Consider the following 24,948-nt stretch of genomic DNA (forward strand, 5'->3'; position numbering starts at 1 on the left):
GGATTTTCCTAGCACCCTGCCGGAGAAGCAGGGACACCCAGTCTCTGAAGTCTGGCGCTGGGTCAGATCATGATGCTTCAGAGGAACCCTGAAAGAGACACTCACTCTTGCCCACTCTTCCCTTTGTTCTCTAAACCTAATTCTTAAAATACCTCCTCGTCTTACTAACTTCCCAGGCTTGGTACCCTACCCATAAGTCTTTTCCTGGCTTCAAACATCTAACATTTATGTGACTTACATGCCATACTCCCACACATCATATGTGGGGCACTAAGCACTGATCTGTGTACTCAAACCAAGCCCTTAATAGGCAACATCTCATTTAAACCCTCCCAGCAATCCTATGCAACAGGCTTCCCAAAATCTCACTTGGTGAAACAAGCTCAATTTGCCCAACATTGCACAGCTATTGTGGATTCAAATTTAGGCTTATTCATTCATTCAAAAATTAGTTTCAAGAAGCAATAGAATGTTCCAAGGCCTGTGTTAGGTACTGGGTAGGAACAAGGTGGTGAATAAGACACAGCCCTACTCTCAGAGATCTAATATACTAGTAAGGAAGAATTAAACAAGCAGGTATAATGAGGTCAGTCTGTCTCCTTTCTGTTCTATCACCCTCTGGGAAACTCTGGCCCAGGACTCTGACTTCCCTGGGACACAGGGAGGAGGCATGTGTGACAACAAGAACATGACCTCTGAAATTACATGATTTGCACAAAACAGACTTGATTTCAAATCATGGTTCTGCCACTTACTAGCTGTAAAGCTGGGGCAGCCACCTAATCTCCCTAAGCTTCCATTTCTCAAGACCTTGGGAGCACTCTTCCCCAGCACTGTCCCCTCAGCTTTCAGGTCTCAGCTCAAATATCACCTCCTCAAAAAGAGCCTTTCCCAACCATCTAATCTAAAGCATTTTCCCTCCAATCCACCCCTCCCGCATGTTATCACACTTCCCTACAATTTTATATAAAAACCTGAAATTCCCTTAATTATTGAGTGACTTGCTTACTGTTTCTCTCCACAGTTAAGGGACTTTGGTTCAGGGCTATATCCCTAGTGTTCCCAGACCAAACCGAGGGTCGGGCTGCTATTTCTCTCGGCCAATAACGAGATGCAGATGAACTAGGGAGAAAGAGAGTTTTTATTTCATTTCTATAACCAGTTACGGGGAGAAGGCCTGCAAATTATCGCCAGACGAACCCCAAATTACAAAGTTTTTCAGAGCTCATATACCTTCTAAGCTATATGTCTACGTGTAAGTGTGCATTCATCTAAGGATATAAGTGATTAACTTCTTTTAATCTATAACTAAGGTCTGAGTCCTGAAGACCTTCTTCTGGAGCATCAGTAAATTTACTTAATCTAAATGGGTCTAGGTGCTGGGCTGATTACCCTTATCTTGTCTCCTGCTGAATCACGGAGGTTTGAGGAGTTCCTTCAGACCACCAATAAATTTGTTTGTGGAGGCCTGGGGAGTTTCTGCAGACCCCCAGTAAAACTCGTTTAATCCTAAATGGATCCTGTTAAGAATTCCTTATTTTGTCATGCTTTACGGCCCAGGAAAGGCCTAGGCAATACTCTTGATGGGCTTTTGTGACATCCTAGCCTTTGTGTAAGGGCACTGGCTTTTTTCAGCTTTTAATATTTAACTTAACCACTCAGTCAGTACCGAAACAGTTGTGATGGAGGCCTCCATTAGTGAAACCTGGACTGCCACACTAGGTGCTGGGAATAGTCCTGGCTCATAGTAAACCTTCAATAAATATTTGATTAATAAATGAATAAATCAACCAGGCCAACTGAACTTTTAATATATCATTTGGTAAACTTAGCCCAAGGTTTACTTAGCCCAAGTGATAACGGCTTGGCCCAAGTTATAAACTTAGCCCAGGTTAGAACGGCTATTAGCCTGCTCAACTTACCTAATTGATCTGATCTAAGTCCAGCCCATGGGTACTTTCGCCCCACAGAGGAATTACAAGACTCTGACAAATAAGACTTCTTCCACAGGAAGTTCCTCTGGTATTCACTCAGCCCCTGTAATGCAAAGTACACTTTGAGTACAGTCCAATTAATGAATGATGTTTTAAAGCAGACATCAGTGAAAAATAATTTCTGAACCTCCCAAAAGAGACTTAAGACTGAAAATTAAACACAGACGAGCTCCTTAATAAGAGCTAATATTCACCCAGCCCTGTGCTAAGCAGTTCACACGTGTTATATCCTTTAATCCACAACACCACTTGAGGCAGATGCTACCAGGAATTCCAGGCTCAGAGGTTACCCTTTCACTGATTATCTGATTCCAAAGCATGAGTTCTTGTCGGATAACTCGCGACAATCTAAATTCTCATCATTCTAGATTTATCCCAGGTTTTCACCGAGTACACAATATTATGTACTATGCCTAGGACCTTTTGCTATTTGATAAAGTCAACAAAAGGCAAACTCCCCTTCCATTCTGAATACACGCCTTTAAGATAAATGAGTCAGGAGATGTGGGACGCTGTGGCCACCTGTTAAATTGCAGGGTGCTAGTCCCTGACAGCTACCAGCTACCTGGAACTTTTAACATACCCTAAGAATGCACAATGATGAAAAATGTGTATTTCTTTATACGCTGTCTTTACTAAGAACCCATTTCTCAAGCCTTTAAAAGCCACATACACTAAAGTGTTAAAGGTAATGGGGGGTTAAATGCTAAGCTAAATGGGCCACAGTTGTCCCAATCTGAAGTCGCCTTTAGTTCTCTTCGCAAAGGGACCTCCTCCCATCTCCACTCCTCTTGAGTCCCCCTAAGTAAATCTGTCTCGCACCATCTGACTCTTCGACACACGGCAACCTGCAAATGTGAGTGAGCGGAGAGGGAACTAGGTTAAGAGGCGGCGGGCAGATTCTGGGGCCCCTGGAGCAGGCCCTGGGGCAGGCCCTGGGGCTGGCAGCTTCCGCCGGGCAGAGGGCTGCAGCATAGAAAAGCAGCTTGACCTCGGCGCTCCACACCTCCCCCGCCGTGGCTCTCCCCAGCCACATTCCGGCCCGGGGACCCCAGCCTCACCTTGAAGCGCACCGGCATGTCGCCCGGCGCCAGAACCCCCGCCACTCCGACAGTTAACAGGACAAAAACCTCCGAGGGGGCGGGGCGATAACAGTCAGTTCCCTAGCAAAGCCTCGGCCCGGCGTCCCCGACTACGCGCCGGCGCACTCCGCGCTTCCCTCCTAGAGCCCTGTCGGTCTGTTTTTTCCCCGCCCATTTTGGAGCCTAGGGACCAATAGAGACTCGCAGAGTGCCGTACCTCCATTAGGATTTGACCAATGAGTGGCCGAAAGGGAGCCACCTACCTCCCGTGCCAAATCCCTGGGGCTGATAGAGATGGCGGGCGGAAGGCCGGCCAATAAGGCTCCCGGAAGCGGGCTGGGCGGGACCCCGGGGTGCCTTCCTGGGTTGGGTGGAGCGGACCCTGGTTCGTGGGGTCCTGCGCAGCAATGCGTCTGCTTGCTGGTGGAATTCGCCAGCCGCCAGCCTCGCTGGCCCAGGTGCTTGACAGCATCAAAGGTGAAAGGGTGTTCTTCATTCTAAAATCTATGACAGAATCGAACGCTTCTTTTTCTGAAAGTGCTCAGATCTATTCTGCTGAATATCGGTTCGCACAAACGACAGCCGCATTACAGTTTATTGTCACATCAAAAGGGAAAGGCCAAAAAAAAATATAACTTAGGCAGGATTTTTGAAACTTTATTGAAACTCGAAAGACAAACTGCTGTCTCTTCCTCCAGTGATGTTCTTCCTCCCTCAATCTCTACCCTCCCCAAAATGATGTACATACAGCCCTTAGATGAGTAAACGTTTATTAAAGATGGTTTTGAGTCTCAACTTCCAAACCTTCAGCCTTGTCTCTCCTCTCAACCTTTTTTTAAAAATAAAACTTCATCTGATTTTAATCGACTATTGCCATCATCGTCGATAAATGTTTCTTGACAGAATACTGCTGATTCTGCGAATTGGGAAAGAAAGAAATTGTCCAGATAGTTCCCTGATGTACTTGGGAAGGACATACATCTATTTATTCAATAATGGTGTAATGTGACATGTGCTAAATTTCTAAATGAAAGGCGTCAATAAAAAGGGCTACAGGATCTGGGAAGAGGGAGTCATTTCTGAGGGCAGAAAATGCCTCAGGAGGAAATATTCAGACTGAAAGGACTGCAATAAGTAAAAAGTGGGACGATGAAAGGGCAGATGTCTGAATGGAATGCTGCCAAGCTTCTTTCAGGTACAACAAATGAGTGCCTTTTACATTTGTCATGTGTTGACTGAATAAAAGTATACCTCTCTTAAACTTTCAAATATCAACACCAATCCTTGATGCTTCCCTTTAAGCATTTTCCGCAAAAGCTGTCTTCCTGAATCCTGATTAATGTGTCTGTTCTTCTTCATCATCACTGAGATACTTAAAAATTCATTTGAAGAAGCCACCTGATATCTGGAACAAAGAGCATATTAAATTAGTCCCAATGCAGCCATGCATCCAGGGGGCCCTTGATTAATGTTAATTGGTGATGAGAGCATCTCTGTCGTGTAAATTAAGAATGGCACAAATAAGACACAGTGGAACATAAAACAAAAGTCATCTGCAGGAAGGCAGTCCATCTTACAGAGTAAGAAAGGCACAACTTTGGTTGCGCACACAGCTTTGTTACCACAAAATGCTAAGGTGAAATCAGCAAAAGCAAGTGTGTAGAATGTAGCCTGCCTGCTAAACAAGGGCAATGATCACTGCAGAAGAGCTCTGCTGAGCAGGGAGTAAATGACAGGAAAACCAAACAGCAGATGGTAAAAATAACTCAGTCACATCCCAGGCTTGCTAAAGAAGTATCATAAAGACTTAAGGAAGAAGATTTTACTTTGCTATTGTTAAACAAAAGCCTACCCAAGTTTAAGAGGCAAAGATATAGAAATGGAAAAAAAAAAGTGACTACCTTAGTAAATGAGTTTTGTAGCCTGTGTTTTACCAGCTCTTATCTTCTCTGCTACTGCAGGAAATAGTACCCAGTACCCTACAAAGTTCCACCCATGTTTCGAGGAGTCCCTAGGAGGTATTTCACATGTGCTCGCAGCAACCGCATAGCGTATGCCGGGCAGCACTGCCACTTGTTCCAATAGCCATGCATCTGTAGGTGTCACTCTTGCTGCTGGCTATTATAGCCACTTTAGCTTGGTACTGAGTCTCCACTGAGCACAGCAACTGGGCACAGCCACTCCTCAAACTGACTGGCATTGGTGGTAATCTATGGCAAAGCACCTCTCCTTTTTGCATTACCCCCTTTGAAATGAGTAACACTATGTCTTAGAGAGCCTTCTTTTCATTTGTATTTTGGCCTTTCTCATCGCCAAAGGGCTCAAAATGAAGACCATGGAGTCTAAGCCAAAAAGTAATTCCTCAAGTGACAGATCTCATGCTGTGCTTCTCTCTTCCACTAGCTAAGGCCCTCTTACTGGGACAGTGGTATCACACCTGGCTCACTCTTCCCTTTGTTGATTTCTCTGTTTCTCATAGGTATAGATTTCTGTGTATTGCCCGTGAGAGACTGAATTTGCACAACCTCTATGAAGGGCATTTAGGCAATTTGATCCAGTAGTTCCCCTTCTATAAATTTATCTTATAGACAGATTCACACATATGTGACAAAATATTCATTTAAGGTTGTTTAATGTACTGTTTCTAGTTACAAAAGGTTGAAAACAACCTAAATGTCCATTTAGAGAAAACTAGTCAAATACATTACGGTTCATCCAAATCCAAAGAGTAGCGCAGGCTGTTCTGCTCCTTTGGGCCTTCTGATCCTGCATGGATATGTTAGGTCCAGCTAGGAAAACAGACCCTACACTAGGCATTTCAACAAAGAGAACTTAATATAAGCTATTGGTTCATTAGCTATTGGAGAACTTAAAGCCAAAAGGATAAAGAAGAGGAACTCCAGGAAGCAGCTCATACTGTAAGGCTGAGAGAACAAAAGGAAAATGTTGAGGTTACTAGAATGTGGAGGTTTGTAGGAGAGGCCTCCTGAGTTGGTCAGACCACTGAGAAAGGGCCACTGCCCCACTGGTGGGGTGCCTCTGAGGGGACAAAATGAGACTGCTTCTGGGAACGCCTGGAAAAGATGAAAGCTGGAGACTGCAATGAACTGCCACTGTGGGGAAGAAGATCACTGTTCAGGTGCTGTGGGGAGGAACAGCAAGCAAAACAGAGCATCCCAGTCTTCCCCTAGCCTCCTTTCTTGGCAAACGTAACAGGGAGCTGGCCATGTGATTTGCAGAGTCTGAAGGGTGAGACTGGAACTGACATGCAACAGCTTATTAACTTGCACACTTCCATGCAACCCCTAACAAGCAAGAAGCACCTCTTTATGAGCTAACATAGAAGACTCTCAAAGAAAAAAAAGCAAGGCTTAGAAGACTGCTTATGGTATACCATCAGTTGAGATAAAAGAAAGACAAGTGAATAAAAGAAAGAAAAAACTGTCCTATGATGTCGTATAATGATGTCATTCACAGGCACTTTCTCCCTCACTCATGAGTCCAACTCCATTAGCGGCAGCTGTAAAGAAAAGAGCATTTTATTCAGTTTACTGGTAAGATATGGAAACTTTAAGGTATTGATAGTTACCACTGAGGCTATTCTCCTTAAATAAACTAACTCTTTGCATTGGCCCTTTCTAGATTTATCTTGACATATACATCACGATAAGGCTGTCGCTCCTTTTAGAGACAAAAACATATCAAAATCCTTTGAGGCAAATTTTATTTGCACTTGAAATATAAAATATCCTCATCTACTACTCATTCTATTAAAAAAGGAAGTTGACCACTTCACAAATTAATAATCTATCATTTTCTCAGTAGCAGTTGAAACAGTGGAGAATTTGTATTTGCCTCTAACTGTATTTATTTTTATTTAACAAAAGAAAAGTGTATATGAGCAAACACATCAGATGAGGGTTGAAGAAGGGAGGTACAAAGATGAATAAGGCATAGCCCCTGTCTTGAAATATAATTATAATCTTCTAATGGGGGATCAATACGTAGACAAAGAACACAGAAAATAAAAAGAAAGGAGAAAGTGAGAAAGGGGCTAAATGTGAGCACCTTGGTATTCTAAAGATGCTTTTAAACCTGGAGCCAGAAAGTTTGATCTAAGATAGACGATTAAAGAGCAGGCAGGATAAAGGAGCTGAATTTAAATTCCATCCTGGGAAACACCTGATCTAGAGGCCTTTCACTTTTTTTGTTCTGCCCTGGGTAGCTGAATCCAAGCCAGATAGATGTTCCTTGAGAAGATTCAACTAACATTGCTCAAGATCGGTTCCCAAAAAGGTAAATTACTTGCTTTCTGTTGTCTTTTTTTTTCTTGTTGCTTCAGAAATCAGTAAAGCTGTTTTAGAAACTACTGTTTAATCAATATAGTGATACACGGCCTTGTGTTTACATATATGTAATTTTCTCTGAAATACCTTACAAGGTAACTGAAATGCCAGTCTTTGGGCTTAGTAATGCTCTTTAGCTCTGTTAACATTCTCTCAGGTCACATTTAATTGGGCTTTCATTGGTAAATCTTGAGCTCAGCCTTTGCCAAAAAGCAATCAGTCTGACAACCGCTTTCTTTTGCATTTTTCCATAGGTATTAACTGATTTTTCCTCCTATGAATGAATTTCTGATTGCACAACTAAAAAAAATGACAAAATTAAATCCATGGATTCTGTCTGAGAAGCAAAATTGCTGATACTTCACATTAATGTCAGTAAGAATCAAATAAATAGGGTCTATGATTAAGACTTAGCAATGAGCCAAGTGCAATTTGCCCTCCAGACTTTTAGCCGTGAGATGCCTTTGTTGACAAGGGAGTGTCTGGCTTTTGAATCAGTGGGGCACCTTCTGGAGGGACTCCAGGTTCTCTTGACAACAGGACTTTTTTTTTTCTCTCTTTTTGGTGAGCCAAAAGGACTCCTCACCATACAAGGCCACGGCTGAGTGAAGTAATTCTCAGTAAGGCATAAACCACTGGCAAGCCTCACATGTCATAATAATCATGTTGTACTGCAGCTGAACAAGGTCCAGGGAATACATTTGGGGCACAAAATTTCTTTCATTTTAATACCTTCACTGTATGATTCTGTTCTAAGAATTTCCTTACCTTTTCTTCATTGATTATTTATTGTCCTAAATCACAATCTCTTTGAAAAGTCCTCACAGGGATGCAGGTATTTTCTAGAACTGCTAATTGCTGAATTGAAAGCATGAATTCTCTCATCTCATCAAATCGGATTCTGTGTCTTAAAGTCAGATCAGCCTTTCTAAGAATCTTGTAAATCTCTACCTTTATGCCAAAATAAATTTTGAAGTATTTCTTTTATCACGGATAATGTATATGCACCTGTAATCCCAGCACTTTGGGAGGCTGAGGCGGGCGGATCACAAGGTCAGGAGTTTGAGACCAGCCTGGCCAATATGGTGAAACCCCTTCTGTATTAAAAATACAAAAATTAGCCGGGCATGGTGGCACACGCCTGTAAGTTTCAGCTACTCAAGAGGCTGAGGCAGAAGAACCGCTTGAACCCAGGAGGCAGAGGTTGCAGTGTGCCGAGATTGCACCACTGTACTCCAGCCTGGGTGACAGAGCAAGACTCCATCTCGAATAAATAAATAAATAATTAAAATAACTGCAGACTAAGTCCAGATTGCTACTATTATTCTTTCTGAAATCGTCGGTCTTTCTACTGATAATGGTATCTGAAGTATCAATAAGGGACCAAAAATTTTTCAGAACATAAAGTCAGTTTCCTCTCTTTTGTGGCTTGTAATTGTTGATTCCCTTAAGAGATTTTTATGGCCTGGCGTGGTGGCTCATGCCTGTAATCCCAGCACTCTGGGAGGCCGAAGGAGGCAGATCACGAGGTCATGAGTTGGAGACCAGCCTGGCCAACATGATGAAACCCCATCTCTACTAAAAATACAAAAATTATCTGGGTGTGGTGTCGCACACCCATAATCCCAGCTACTCAGTAGGCTGAGGCAGGAGAATTGCTTAAACCCGGGAGGTGGAGATTGCAGTGAGCTGAGATTGCACCACTGCACTCCAGCCTGGACAACAGAGCGAGACTCCATCTCAAAAAAAAAAAAAAAGATTTTTACATGTATTTTGCTGGAGCAATTAGTTCATAAAATCTTAGTATCATGTTATTCAATTCATCCTTCAACCTCTCAACTTCTATTAATTGAATGAATGATGGTTCACAGTGTAGCATGATATGTCCAAATGTAAAATACTGCACATATAAATATGTTGTTTTAGTATCATTAAGCACTATCTATGGAATAAGTTTCAGGAATCATACGTATGTTAGTTAATCAAGCTGTGATGATGCTGAGACTGACTCATTCCAAATTCATGCCAACCTCCTTCTCCTACTGCAGAAGCTGGAAAACTAAAAATCCCTTTGACCTTAGACCCCTTTGCAACTGAAGTGTGGGTATAATTTACATTCTGCTGATCAGAAGCACTTGCATAAACTGAGTTAGATGGGAAAAAAGCAGAGCACAGGTTTGCATTGGTGTAAATCATGATAGTAGCAGCAACAGCAGCATGGTTCTGGAGTTGGCAGCTCTACCAGCAGCTTCCTGGTCATAGCAGAGGTGAAGTCGGAGCTTGTGGCAAAGGCGTCTCAACTTAGCAGGCAGATTCTTGGTTCCATGACTTCCTGACTGTAGGCTCCTTTAGTGAGTCTGTTCTGTGATGTGGCCCTAGAGTCTACTTCTTCAGCTCTCGTAATGATTCTTTAAGCCACTTGTATCAATCGTCGGTTGCCACAATAATGCTGTATAACAAACACTCTCAAATGCAGCAACTTAAAATAATAACCATTTATTATTGCTTATGAATCTCTGGGTCAGTTGGCCAGTTCTGCTGATGTAGGTTGAGCTTGGCTAATCCTACTAAGCCTGCTTGTGGATTTGTGGCCAGCTGATGGGTTAGCTAGAAATTGGCTGGTCTCAAACGGCTTCAGCTAGGACAACTCCTCATCGTTCCACGTGGGCTCTCATCTTCTAGCAGGCTAGCCTGGATTGTTCTCATGGAAAAGGAAAGATTCCAAAAGGGATCCAAAGTAAGGAGGATTCCAAAGGATTCCAAAGTATGTGAAGCCTCTTGAGGACTTGGCTTCAAAACAGCGTACCATCACCTCTACCACATTCTGTTAGCCAAAGCAGATTAAAAGGCCATCCCAGATTCAAGGGCTAGGGAAATAGACTCAACCCCTTCATGGAAGGAGTGGCAGAGTCACGTTGTAAAGGAAGAATGAAGAATTGGTAGACTAGTATTGCAATAGGTCTTCCTCACTACTGAATACCCTGAAAATACCCTTTCTGTTTTGAATAGCTAGAATAAATTATATTATCTGCAATTTAACTCTGACCAATACAATGCCAGGTCAGACACATGTGTGCATCTTGATTCCCTCTTAAAACTCAGTAAAATGACAGTAACTGAATGCCAGGGCAAACACATTCATCTCAATTTCCTCTTAAAACTTCATGAAATGGGCCGGGCATGGTGGCTCACGCCTGTAATCCCAGCTCTTTGGGAGGCTGAGGTGGGCGGATCACGAGGTCACGAGATCGAGACCATCCTGGCTAACACGGTGAAACCCCGTCTCTAGTAAAAATACAAAAAAATTAGCCGAGCGAGGTGGCGGGCGCCTGTAGTCCCAGCTACTCGGGAGGCTGAGGCAGGAGAATGGCGTGAACCCAGGAGGCAGAGCTTGCAGTGAGCTGAGGTCGTGCCACTGCACTCCAGCCTGGGCGACAGAGCGAGACTCTGTCTCAAAAAAAAAAAAAAAAAAACTTCATGAAATGACAGTAAATGAATAAAACAGGTATAACAGGTATAAACCAGTGAGGTCAAAGAGAATGGCAGAGGGGACAACTGTAAAATAGAAATATTAACAAATATTGAAGTTATGGAGAGTAGTCTGTTGCAGACGGGGTTCTCTGGAATAGACTCGGAGATGAAGTTTAACGTGCTGAATGTCTATTAGTGAGTGTTCCTGAGATCAACACCTGTGGAAGGGAGGCCAACAGAGTAGAACTGGGTAGAAGGAGAAGTCAAGCTGCAAGGCAGGCCTGACAGCCTCAGCCAGCCTCATGAGAAATCATGAACTAAAATGATTTGTCAGAGGTGTCCTGCCTTGGGCCAAAATGAGCCTCTTTAGGAAGGCTGTAACCTTGGAAAAGGTGGCTGTCTGCCGTGGAGGCAACCTCTAAAGGGGCTGACAGCAGAAAGCACTCCGAGTAGGAGCGGCAACACATCCTTCTTTGAAGTGGAATATGGACAGTGCATCACTGAAAGCACGTTACTGTTGAGGCAGTCAGTGTACCTCACAAGCAGCACATACTTGAAGGCTTACACACACAAAAAAACTCTGGTCCTATTGGGAGCTAGTTTCAATGCAGCTGTTAGACTCTTAGTCTTCAAACCTTCAGGAGTGAAGGAGAGTATCTGTCAGCATGAGTTCCTTTTGCCACAGTGTAGAGTCCCAGATGGAACATTGCCTTATCCTGTCCAGTTCCTGCCTTAGCAAAGAACTGACTCCTCCTACTGCCAGGATCCTAAAAAGAATCCTTCATCTTTTTCATAAGCTTTCCAGCCTACTTCTGGTTCAAAACTCTCAGAGACAAAACACTGGATCTGCATCTCCTCCTTTCCCTTCCCTAGGCTGGTCTCCCCTTCCTTGCTTTGTGGCAAAGTGGTTATGTTTTGCTCCTGGGGCGGATCATCCACAGCCCTGTGCTTCCAGACGTTCTGGTAACATTGGTGCCATTCAAACAATGAGGAAAGCCAGATCCAGGAGCCAACAGGACATCTGCTTATGACATCCATAGCCAAAGGAAGGATGGGAATTGGGTATAGAGAAACCCCAGCCCTAGAAGAGAGCAAGAAAAAAGGAACTGGATCTGAGGACCTGTGCAGACTTGTCTTTTTATCTATGAGACTATAAAACACGATATGAAGGAAAATTGTCCGTATTTGTGAACCAAAAAAAAAAAAAATTGGCTCCCTAAAATTAATTCCAATTGCAGTCATTTATCAACCAGCTACTACCACTTATGCCTAATTACCATGCAGCACAGTAACAACCGTACGTGTCATAAAGCATGTGATCAATTCATTGACTGGAAAGCTAAACTCTGCAACTACAGGGACAGCCGATGTGCAAACACTTTGTGAATTGAAAAGTGTTACAGAAATGGGAGCAGTTCTTGTCATTAGGCTATGAAGAATGTCTCCTTTTGTATCCTTCCTCATCTTTGCTGTTCCTAAACAATGGAACTCACATAGTTTCACTTCAGTCATCTCTTAGTCTCAAATTATTCTAAACAATACTTTTTCTGATTATTATTAGTATTGGCTATGATTGATTAAGTCCTTGCTACATGTCTTTAGATTGTCCATGCTGTACCATAATGTTTCAGTCAGGAAATCAGAGCCACTATAGGTTGTACAGGCATAAGGGGCTTCATATAGAAATGCAAGCTTGCCCAGATGTGAGAAAAGGTAAAGTAGTGAAAGTCGAGACAGTGACAGCCCAAAGACTGGAAAAAGAAGTTGCTGATGACTTCAGCCTAAAGCCTGGAGTATGGGTGGGGAGCTGATGGGTGAAGACTGAGAATCCTGCCATCACTACAGAGCGAGAGCTCATAGAAAGGACTATGGACTCCCACATCTGGTGACCCTGTCTGATAAACCTCAGCAAGATTTACCCTGAAAACAATGGTCTCCCCTCACTTCTGCCTACCAAGTCTTGCACAAGTCGCAAACTCAAAGTCTCATTGACTACCTCCAACCCAGAATTACATAAGAAAGGAGATTCTGGGAAAGGTAGTTCCCAGCCTTGGACAGGCATGGCACTGATGGTGTGGAGTGACCAACAGGCTGTCTGGCATATGGACAACTCTACTATGTAGGATGTAGGTGTTACTGTTAATATTTTTTGGCAGATAAAATTCTGAGATGTTTAATAACTTGCCTGAGGTCACATGCTAATCAGTGACAGAGCTAAAAGTCAAACCCAGGTCGGTCTGATGCTCATGATCCTACCTTAACAACTCTTCTCTAACAGTCCTTCAAAATCTATATAAGCACTATTAATTGTCACAATATTTCTTCTAATATTATGTCCCTGTCTCTGTGACTACCAGAGGCATATATTTTGACTATTCTAGAACATTGTGGATAAGAGATATAGATCTTGGGAGTAAAGCAACATGTCAGGGATGCATTCCTACTCTGGAGCCAGAGCTGGGACATTTCTGCTGCCCTCAGTAGCAGGTGAACTGTTAGGCAGCTTACATGGCTGCATTATTAGAAAGTCCTTTTTCCTCCTCTGGTCGAAGAAAAATTAATATCTACAGTCCTCCATTCTCCAGTCTCTTCCAAGTACTGTGCCCTACACAATGCTTCCTTGAATGTACTTTTGGAGGGAGGGAAGGGTATGCGTTCTTAAACTTCAAATTGAATGTAAAGAGCTTTAAGGGGACTATTTGGAGAACTTCTTATGTGCTCCCTAGACTTTGTGAGATGGAGTGGCTATTATCTAATTGGGGGAAATGCAATGGGGAAAGTTTGCAGCTGGAGTTGGTTTAACAGCAGAATGAAGAGAGGAGGGTGCATTAGGAGCAATATGCATAACAGGGCAAGAATGTATGAGCTCTCATGGGCCAAGCTAGACAGATGGAGAGGACCAACCTGGAGTCATGTTCATCCTACCTAACAGTATTCCCTGAAGGGGAAATGTGACCCAACCGTGGATTGCCAGAAGTTCAGGTGTTGCGAGTGAGATCAGTGTTGTCCCTGAAGTGCAGCCCTGCCCACAAAAAGGGAGCTGCAGTCAGAGGTCCTCACTGGGTTGGCCTCCAAACACATCCCTCAAGGGAAAGAGCCAGCAATTGTGCACCTGCCACCTCAGAGGAAATCATCGGATTACAAACTGCACAAGCCACAAAAGGCCTTTTTTCATTAATCCTCTGTTCTTCCGAGCCTAGCTCTGAAAATGTCAGAAATAGCATCTAGAAAGCAGAGAGTAGTAGAAGGAGAAGCAGAGAAGTAGAAATGTCAATTACGCATCTCTCCAAACACGGATATCCAAGCCCTAACTAGGCACACGGTTGGGAAGGTAGGAAGACAGGAAGAAGGGAAAAGGGAACCAGATCAGAGTTTTATGCTTCATGAGAACTTTAAAAATCATGAAAAGGAGGCTGTTCTTGTGATTAAAAGTAACCAAAGGATTTTTTTATTTCCTAACTAGGAGTAACTGAAGAAGTTTGGAACCTAGATGAGATTGCATCCAGCAATGAGATTTAGCAGGGAGAAATGGGAAATAATAAAGTCTTTCCCCTATTCAGTCCAGCTTGTAAATAAAATGATCATACCAATGTAATAGAAACAATGAGAGAACATAAAAGGACTCTTAGAAACTAAAAATATTATAGGAGAATTTTTAAATGGTGTGTAAGAGTTAGAAAATAAAGCTGAGGAAATCCCTTGGAAACTAGAACAAAAAGAAAACAATCAATTAAAAGACAATAAAAGTCAACAGTCATCAGGAAGACCCAGAATATGACATCATAACACCTCTGTTTGAAAAAAGAGAAAACCAGAAAAAAAAAAATGTAGAGAAGGAAATTACTAAAGAAACAATGCAAGAAATCTTCCCAGAATTGTTGACATGAGTTTCCAAATTAAAAGTGCCCACCCTGCACATGCATTAATTCATTCTGTAAATATGTGAATGCACCTTTTATGTGCTAGATGCAGTTCTAGAACTATGGCAGACACTAAAACAGGAAAGTCCCTGCTATGGAGCTTGCATTCTACTGGAGGGAGACAGGTAAGAAAGAAAGAAAGAATTATATCATGTGTCAGATGATGATAGGAATTATTAAGTAAAATAAACCTGCATAAAGGAATATGTGTTGAGGGGGTGTGGGGCAGGGATCACTGTTTGAAAGTGTACAGTTAAAGACCTCTCTGATAAGTGACATCTGAGCAGAGGGGGTAAGAGATGCAAGTGTGCTAGGAATGTAAGCCCAGCAAGGGCAAGGTTCTTTGTCCACCTTGTTTACTGACGTATCCCAACGACCTGGAGCATACTTGGTACTCAACAAACATTTGTTGAATGAATGAATCTGTTCCATATGCTGTTGCATAAGGAACAGCACATGCGAAAATCCTGAGACAAGAATAAGAAAGTTAATGTGGCTGGAGCAGAGGAAGCTCTGGGGGTAATTGTAGGTGATGACCTTGGAGGCTGTGGCTAGAACTTTGGATTTTATTCCGAGACACGGAAATCCATTGCAAAGTTCTGAACATCATAGTGTCACAGTACAATTTACATTGTTAAAAAAACTGCCCTTGCATCTGTGAAGAAAATAGACAGCAACCGGACAAGGATGGGAGCAGGTAGACCCTCCCAGTCCAGGCAAATATTACCAGCGGCTAAGAGTAAGGTAGTATCAGTGAAGAAGTGATCCTATTATTGATAGATCTTAAAGCAGAGTAGACAAGGCTTGCTGATTAATTAAATGTTATGCGTGAGAGAAAGATAAAAGTTAACCTAAACAACTAGGAGGATGGAGGGGGAAACAGAGGAACCAGTTGAAAGGTGAGAAGTTAAGGGTTATTTTGGATTTATTGATTTTGAGATGCCTAAATGACAAGTGGAGATGCCACATGTATTTCTTTGCTAAATAAATAAATTGGCGGAGAAATTGCATATTCAGGTTTATCCTCCTCAATATAGTGTATCTATCTCAAGGGCCACACGAGTGACCTGATTTTAAGGCTCATTTCCAACATTGACAATGCAGTAGTCCTTTCCTCACAGCTAGAGTAAAAGCTGTTGATTCTCTCCTTTTACGGTGCCTGCAGGATTTTTTCTTTCACGTGTGCACCCTTCCTTTTCCACATTACATCCTCCCTCTTTCCTCTATATTCTTGGGGCATAGGTCCCTCTTATTTTGTGTGTGTTGCAGGGGAGGTAAAGGGAAGACAAGCAAACCCTTCATTTGGCCATTCTGCTCTTTCTTCTTCATTTCCCTGACTAGACTTTGTCGCTTCCCCCTCCAATCATGGATAGAGCTTTCACTTTTTTTGTTGTTTTTTTTAAATATTGAGACGGAGTCTCACTCTGTTGCCCAGGCTGGAGTGCAGTGGTGCTAACTCAGCTCACGGCAACCTCTGCCTCCTAGGTTCAGGCAATTCTCCCACCTCAGCCTCCCAAGTAGCTGGGATTACAGGCACATGCCACCACGCCTGGCTAATTGTTTTTATTTTTAGTGAAGACAAGGTTTCTCTATGTGGCCAGGCTGGTCTTGAACTCCTGACCTCAAGTGATCTGCCTCCCTCGGCCTCCCAAAGTGCTGGGATTATAGGCATGAGCCACCACGCCCAGCCTGAGCTTTCACTTCTTAACCCTGACTTCCATCTTCAAACCCATCACCAAACCAGTCCTTTGAAGGCCAAGCCTTTGGGCTGTTATCCAGTGTCCTTCACACTCGGTGGGCCTCTGCACCCTTCCCTGTGTTGACTTCTCATTGTAGGCCTCCCCTGGGATTCATCCTTGGTCACCTGCTGTCCTGTCTGCGTGCTTCCTCCCTCAGAAAGCTCACCCATCCCCATAACTGCAGTGAACACCTCTGCACTGATGACTCTCAGCCATAATGTTCAGTCTTGACTTCCTGTCAGAGCTTGGACTTCCTGAGAGGTAGTTAAGCAAAGTGATGGTCTAGAATAAGCACAGGATTCAGATGGCTTGGGTTTAAATCCCAATTTAACTGTATAAACTTGGGGTCATCTTTAACTTCTCATCCTTCATAAAATTGGGATAATAAGAGTATCTGTCTCAAACAGTTTCCTTAAGGATAAAATACATTTACCTGTGTAAAACACCCAGTGTCTGGCACATAGTAAATAATAAAGGTTAGTTATCATTATTGGACATCACACTTTCACCACCAACTCAATTTATACAACACCACACTCCTCATTTGTTTCTCTCTCCCTTTAATCAATTGTCCTCCTGTTTTTCCATGGTGTCTGTATTTCTCAGATCCACATCATTGAACATTTGTAATAATCTCTGACTTGCCTTTTACTTCAATTTCTTTATTCAGTCAGTTAACAGACAGATCTTGCTAATTTTCCTTTTTTTTTTTTTATTTTTTTGTTTTTTTGAGATGGAGTCTCACCCTGTCACCCAGGCTGGTGCAATGGCACGATTCTCCTGCCTCAAACTCCCGAGTAGCTGGGATTACAGGTGCACACCACCACGCCCAGCTAATTTTTTGTATCTTTAGTAGAGACAGGGTTTCACCACATTGGCCAGGCTGGTCTCAAACTCCTGACCTCATGATCCACCCGCTGCAGCCTCCTGGGATTACAGGCATGAGCCACCGTGCCTGGCCAGGTCTTGCTAATTTTCTTACTAATTTTGCCTTTGATGTGTCACTTAAATCTTTTGCTTTCCTCTTTTGCCCTCTGCTATGCCTCAGTACAGCCCCAGCTCCTCACACCAAGGCAGCCAGAGCTACAGCCTCTTTGTGAGTCTCCATGGACTCAGCTCTTCAGCCCCAATAATGGAAATCTTCTTTAGATCCCAAATATTGTTCTTTTCTTCACTCAGAAATGTTCAGTATTCCCAGTTTCCATTCCCATCAATTGCAGAATCCTTCAGCTAGAGAGCACTTTCTAGAACTTCCACAATATGGCTCCACTCTGTACAACCTTATTTCCTTCCACTTTGCCTGCCCTGTCTCCCTACTGCACCAAGACCACGTCACATTGTTTCTGGTCTCTGCTTCTTGCATTTTGTTCTCACCTAAATTACCCTCCTCACTCTTCTCTACCAATCTCAATCTACTTGTTATTCAGCCCGGCTCAATCTCAGCTTCCTCCCTGAGATGCACATTCTTCTATTACTTGACCTCATTCTTCCTATTACTATAGCACCTGAAACCAACATTGGACCCCGATGACACATTGTGGCATATTATTCCATATAGTTTCAAAACGTAAGTCATTTTTTGCATGTATTAGATTATAAAATCCATTTTCCAAAGTTCAGTGTCCCTGCCCCACCCTTCCCTACTCCACACCTGGAAAAGCCATGAATCCATAGAAAAGACTCATAAATTGATAAAATATAAAAATACTGCTAATAATACACACTATACTATATGCCAAGGGGCTTTACATATATTCATTTGTTTAATCCTTACAATAATTCTGTATTAGAAATAGTAGAAATATTATTATCCTCATTTTACAACTGAGAAAACTGAGGAACAGAGAGGCTAAGTAACTTGCCCATGATTGATCACTGACTCAGAGTAATCTTCACATATGGAGATATGTAAAGGAATGCAAAAATACAATCTAAGAAGATTATACTGTAAAAAATACACCGAAGACCCAAGGAAGAGAAATCCAAAACCTCACCCTCACTTCAGTAATACAAAATTTCAGTACTTCTGAGTTGTGAAGGGAAGGAATAAGTAGGAGTCACTTTTTTTTTTTTTTTAATCTTTCTAAGATAGTCTCACTCTGCTGCCCAGGCTGGAGTGCAGTGGCACGATCTCAGCTCACTGCAACCTCTGCCTCCTGGGTCCATGATTCTCATGCCTCAGATGCCCAAGTAGCTGGGATTACAGGTGCCCACCACCATGCCCAGCTAATTTTGTGTTTTTAGTAGCAATGGGGTTTCGCTATATTGGCCAGGCTGGTCTTGAACTCCTGGCCTTAAGCCATCTGCCCACCTCAACCTCCCAAAGTGCTGGGATTACAGGGGTGAGCCACCACGCCAAGCCGGGAGTCACAATTTTATGATGCAGTTTGTCATTTTTTATTTATCTGATTCTAAATGAATCACAGAAGAAACCTAAAAAGAACTGGTCCTCCTGTCCCCATTTTTAGGTGAGGTCAATAGGACTGCTTTGAGAGCTCACTCAGGCCCAACCATCAGTCCGTTATGAAATAAGTATCCCTGTAAATTGGCAACTACCCAACTGCCCTATCCCGAAAAGGGACAAGTGTTATGTGGTGTGCTCTGAAAGCCGCACTTTCTTTGCCTTGTTACAAAGGAACAGTTCTGGCTGTTCACAAATAATGTAGTGCTATATTAGCTTGCATCTGTTTGAAGTCAGTCAAATATCCCCCAAAACAGCAGCTAGTCTTCACCTACCTGAGCTCCAGGTCCTGTCCCTCCTCAGAAGGGAGTGCGAAGGGTCTGGGTGATCCCTTGATGTCTGGCTGAGCAGCCAATACCCTAACACTCAAGGCGACAGCCCCAAATGCTGGGCTCTTGCCCCAACACTCGTCACCTCCCTTGTGTGAAGGAAAGACTACAGCCCATCTCCAGACTGAGGTGGCAAGTCGTAGAGTTGGACTGATCAGTCATTTTCCTCTGACCTAATTAGGAAGTTGTACCTCTTGGCTTTTAGTTTGAGAAGAGAAAACCAGTGGCCTGTTACCTCAGCAAACTCTACCCGGTGAGAGACCAGCTCTTCTGCTCTGATTGCCACATGGAGATTTTGCAAATCTGACTAAAAAGTTATTAAAATGGTTATGCTTGCCTACAGTAGTAGGCATTTTTAAAATGAAAAGGAATTAAGAAAACTTGTTATAAAATGAATGTTTTATATCACCTCATTGGTATTCAAATATATTTTTTTCCTAAGCTCAGATGATTTCCATATGGGTGAAAGACTTCAGATTTTAATTGTATCAAAGATAATTAACAGGACTCTGAAAAGGTAGTTACCTACATGTCATTCTACATCCAGCAAAATATTTGCATGAGAGGATGTTTCAGCTGTCGCACACAACCTTGACTGACATTTAAGTGGATTATTAGCTGTCTTGCCCTAGCATCTATTCTGCTTTAGTGGCTTCTATCCTCCAAGCCCGCTGAAAGTGACTCAAGGCGCTACAGATTCCAAAGGCAGCCTGCCAGATTAAGCAGAGAAACTGCAGGAAGCATCCCTACATTGTGAGAGAAAAGTCAGTGCGGTTCCCCTGAGATAGATGTGCATTAATGTAACCATGGTTTTTAATCTCCTCAGATACTCTCTCTGTACCTATGCATACCATGTACAGTATGCTCAAAAGAAACATGATAATGGCTAACAGCTGGATTCCTTCTAGCGGTTTCTTATCAAGTGCCTCATAGTTTGCAGCTCCCCAGAACAAAGAGTGTCTCTGAGGCTTAAGCCCAGAAGCTTAATTTATAAACTGAGTGTAATGAACCTTGTCAGAATTGTATTACCACTTGGCTTGTACCACAATATATGTTTGGAGTGGCTATTGTATACAAAGATGACTTATTTCAACACACTGGAACTTTCCATTTGTTAACTGTCTCTCAGCCCTGGAATAGTCATTTTGCTTTTGTTTTTATTTCAATAGCTGCCATTTAGCCAGCTGCCATGAAGACAGCCATCTCCACCTGATTCATTTGGGGCTACAATTCATGTATTCAGGTTAAATCCATATCTTTTATCCACCTTGGGTGAAGAACATGAAAGATCCTATACAACTGGTCTAACACCTGTGTGTTCTCGCTCCTAAAAGTTAATACCCAATTCAGCTTGGTGCAGGTTTTAAAATTTAAATAAAAAAATAAAGTTAATATTCAAGTTAAACCTTGGTCTATGTCTAATCATTACAATCCTTCTGGAATCCACAAATGCCAAAGCATTTGCCCCAAAAACCGGCCTGGAACCAAGGTGTAATGAAGCATTTCACCGGTCCCACTGGACAGGGCTGTGAATCATCTTCCTTTCTTACCCAGTTGGCACAGATACATAGCAACTGAACAGCATTTTGTCTCCAGAAGAGTATAATTTCCTTAAATTACCATTAGGTACTAGTGTTGTTTTCACTACCAGCTTGTACAGGGCCAGACATATCTCAGGGAGACCAAACAAATCTTCAGAAGCAACCCGCGTGTGGAGACACCATGCTGCAGAGTTTGAAACCTCTTAAGATGGAGTAAGCAAAATCTTCTTCGCAGCTCAGCTGCCCGGGAAACTTGAGCCCCTGGCACCTGAACATCACCACGGCTGCAAGCAATGACACCATCTTTTGTTCTCTGGTTTATTTTTCTGCCTAACTCCTTCTGTCACCTGCCTCTTCCCTAGGGACTGAGCTAATAGAAGATTGGTACCTCTCTTAGCAAGTCCATCTGGTTCATTGAAATTTATCTCACAAACAGTAGCAATTCGAAAGATGGGAAGAGTGGCACAAAGTGGTCTAGTTTCTATAAGTGCTCCCCCACAACACTGCGGGGGAAAAAAAAAGCAACAGCTTCCCTTTCACTGCAGCAGCAACCTGTAAGGTAATGGATCGTTTCAGGGCATTCAGATCTGGCCTACATTGGTGCTGATATTTATCCGGCTTATTCTGGTATTTTCTTCAGGTTAAACTTGTACTACTTCAGTGTCGCACTGACAGTGACTTTCTTTCTTAATGTTCACAACCTGGAGGGAATGAACAAGGCATATACAAAAGGTAACAACACATTCACAACATAAACAAAGAGCAAGAAAATCTTTTTATTTCCCTGTAGATTCCTGCTATTTTAAGAAGCAGTGGTGGTTGTGCCGCTTATTCATTTTTTAACTATGAGTTGGATTTGCAGCATTCTCCTCCCTAGTCTGTGGCTAGAATAGCGTTTTCCAAACTATGGGCCCTACTGCTAAAGAACACACAAGCTGCCTGGGTTTGAATCCTCACTTTACTACACTAGCTGTGTGAGTTTAGGCAAGTTACTTAATGTCCATGTGCCTCAGTTTCCTCATCTGCAACATGGGGAAAATAATAGTGCCTATTTCTTTTTGTTTGTTTGTTTTTTGTTTTTGTTTTTGTCTTTTCGAGATGGAGTTTCGCTCCATCTTGTTGCCCAGGCTGGAGTGCAGTGGCATGATCTCGGCTCACCACAACCTCTGCCTCCCAGGTTCAAGCAATTCTCCTGCCTCAGCCTCCCGAGTAGCTGAGATTACAGGCATGCGCCACCATGCCTGGCTAATTTTTTTTTTTGTATTTTTAGTAGAGACGGGGTTTCTCCATGTTGGTCAGGCTGGTCTCGAACTCCCGACCTCAGGTGATCCACCTGCCTCAGTCTCCCAAAGTGCTGGGATTACAGGCATGAGCCACTGCGGCCAGCCAATAGTGCCTATTTCATGAGATGGTAGTGAGAATTAATTTAGTTAATATAGGTGAAAAATGTAAATAGTGACTGGCTAATTGTAAGTATTAAATATTATCATTATTCAATTCTACAGAACAGTAGTTCCAAGAGATGTTTCTAGGGAAACAAGAGCCTGTGGTCAAGTAAGATTGAAAATGCTTCACACTAACATATGTCATCAAATCTACAAAGTTATTGATTGCATACCACTAGGAAAGAAAAAGCAATGCCAATTAAACTAGGACACAATGCTTTCCCCAGGGATTTGGCGATTTTCTTGGTTTCATTTGTGTTTCTCCCTTGGTGAGTGGTAGCCACTCCTTGTGCGCCTACCTTGGTAACAAAATATAGCTCTAGCTACTGGGTATCTTCCTTTCTTAAGTTCTATCAAGCATTTGGTTATTGCTTTGCAAGAAGTAAGGAACTGTAGTGCTGTGGGCTAAATGTTTGTGTCCTCCTAAAATTCACACATTGAAATCCTAACCCCCAAGGTGATGGTAATAGGAGATGGGGCCTTTGGGAGGTGATTAGGTCCTGAGGACAGAGCCCTTATGAGTGGGATTAGTGCCCTTTAAAAAAATGCCTGAGACCGGAGTATTCAGCCCCTATTCAGCCTGAAGAAGTTACAGAAGGTGACTCTTCATCCCTCTGTAACCGTTAGGATTAAGGGTCCCCTTGTAAAAAGGGAGGGGAAAATATGTCAGAGGCATTTGAACCAGAGCAACTCCATCTTGAATAGGAGCTGGGTAAAATAAGGATGAGACCGACTTGGCTCCATTCCCAGGAGATTAGACATTCTTAGTCACAGGATGAGATAGGAGGTTAGCACAAGATACAGGTCACAAAGACCCTGCTGATAAAACAGGATGAGGAAAAGAAGCTGGCCAAAATCCACTGAAACCAAGATGGGGATGGAAGTGACCTCTAGTCATCCTCACTGCTCATTATATGCTAATTATAATGCATTAGCAAGCTGAAAGAGACTCCACCAGCGCCATGACAGTTTACAAATGCCATGGCAATGTCAGGAAGTTACCTTGTATGGCCTAAAAAGGGGAGGAACAGGAACCCTCAGTTCAGGGAATTGCCCACCCTTTTCCTAGGAAACTCATGATAACCCACCCTTTGTTTAGCATATAATCGAGAAATAACTATAAGCAGCCCATGTGGCTACTCTGCCTATAGAGTAGCCATTCTTTTGTTTCTTTACTTTCCTGATAAACTTGCTTTCACTTTAACGACAACAGCAAAAAGGCCTGAAAGAATCTCACTGATGCTTCCACCATGAGAAGACATGGTGAGAAATCACCATCCATGAACCAGAAAGTGTGTCCCCTTACCAGACTCTGAATCTGCCAGCGCCTTCACCCTGGATGTTCTAGCCTCCAGAACTTCGAGAAATAAATTTCTGTTGCTTGTAAGCTACTCTGTCTGTGGCATTTTGTTATGGCAGCTCAAATAGACTAAGACATGTAGTTAACCTACAATGATGAGCTTCCACTGCTCTAACATCTTATATACACCCGACTGCTCTGTTTCCATACCTTTTGACATATTTGGTAACTTTTCATTTCAATACCAATTCATCATGTGATCTTTAGGAAGATACTTTAAAGAGCAATGAAACATCATTGTATGCTGTGCTAGGAATATACTTAACTCAGTTGATGTGACAACAGAAATAGCTATGGCCAACATCGCATGTACCCAGGCAATGACAACCGCGGCAAAACTGCTGCCTGACCAACAACTGCTATAAGATACCACTGACTGTAAGAAGCATCCTACTTCAGAGATAATAAAGTACAGAGGGAAGTGCTACTTAGAATTGATGAAATATTTATTCCCCCTTTAAGAGATGCATATTAACATATTAAAGGTGCAAGGAAGCCCTGCAGTAAAGAAACCCTCTTCCCTGCTTTAAGCCAATATTGGACCAGACAGCCCTCTTTACAAGTTATACCTATCAACATGTTGGCAAATTCATATCAACATATTCTACTGAAATAGAATCTAACAAATCTGAGCATAATCAAGTAATCACAGGGAATTTTTTCAACCGCTTTATAGTCAAGCAGCTATATAGTCAACCAGGAAGACTGACCCAATTGTGGAATCAAAGACAGAAAAGTAGCCCCCACAGAAATCCTAGAGACTAATGATGATAAGTCAATATCTCCATATTCTTAAAGAAGACACTTGCTGGCCGGGCGCGGTGGTTTGCACCTGTAATCCCAGCACTTTGGGAGGCTAAGGCAGGTGGATCACCTGAGGTCAAGAGTTTGAGACCAGCCTGGCCAGTATGGTGAAACTCCGTCTCTACTAAAAATACAGAAGTTAGCCAGGCATGGTGGCGCATGCCTGTAGTCCCAGCTTCTCGGGAGGCTGAGGCAGAAGAATTGCTTGAACCCAGAAGGTGGAGGTTGCAGTGAGCCAAGACTGTGCCACTGCACTCCAGCCTGGGTGACAGAGCGAGACTCCATCTCAAAAAAAAAAAAAAAAAATACAAAAATTAGCCAGATGTGGTGGCATGCACCTGTAGTCCCAGCTACTCGGGAGGCTGAGACAGGAGAATTGCTTGAACCTGGGAGCCGGAAGTTGAAGTGAGCCGAGATCATGCCACTGCTCTCCAGTCTGGGCAACAGAGCAAGACT

General features: G+C 42.8%; 1 protein-coding gene across 9 annotated transcripts in view; it reads right to left on the reverse strand.

The window, feature by feature from the left end:
* Nucleotides 1-3,229, reverse strand: part of MDM1 (Mdm1 nuclear protein) — a 37,662-nt gene extending 34,433 nt beyond the window's left edge. For 3 of the 9 annotated variants that reach the window (XM_063614204.1, XM_063614202.1, XM_055236772.2), the window contains exons 1-2: nt 3,056-3,205; nt 1,923-2,037 (exon numbers count right to left, since the gene is read on the reverse strand). In XM_063614204.1, the coding sequence (XP_063470274.1) occupies nt 1,923-2,037; nt 3,056-3,073 (133 nt within the window). In that variant the 5' untranslated portion in view covers nt 3,074-3,205. Of the gene's footprint in view, nt 1-1,922; nt 2,038-3,055 lie in introns of all 9 variants that reach the window. The other 6 variants (XM_063614203.1, XM_055236774.2, XM_063614205.1 and 3 more) reach the window with 3 other exon arrangements.
* Between the last annotated feature and the right edge of the window lie 21,719 nt (nt 3,230-24,948).

This window comes from Symphalangus syndactylus, chromosome 13 (assembly GCF_028878055.3).
Source record: "Symphalangus syndactylus isolate Jambi chromosome 13, NHGRI_mSymSyn1-v2.1_pri, whole genome shotgun sequence".
In the NCBI taxonomy this organism is placed as follows: Eukaryota; Metazoa; Chordata; class Mammalia; order Primates; family Hylobatidae; genus Symphalangus; species Symphalangus syndactylus.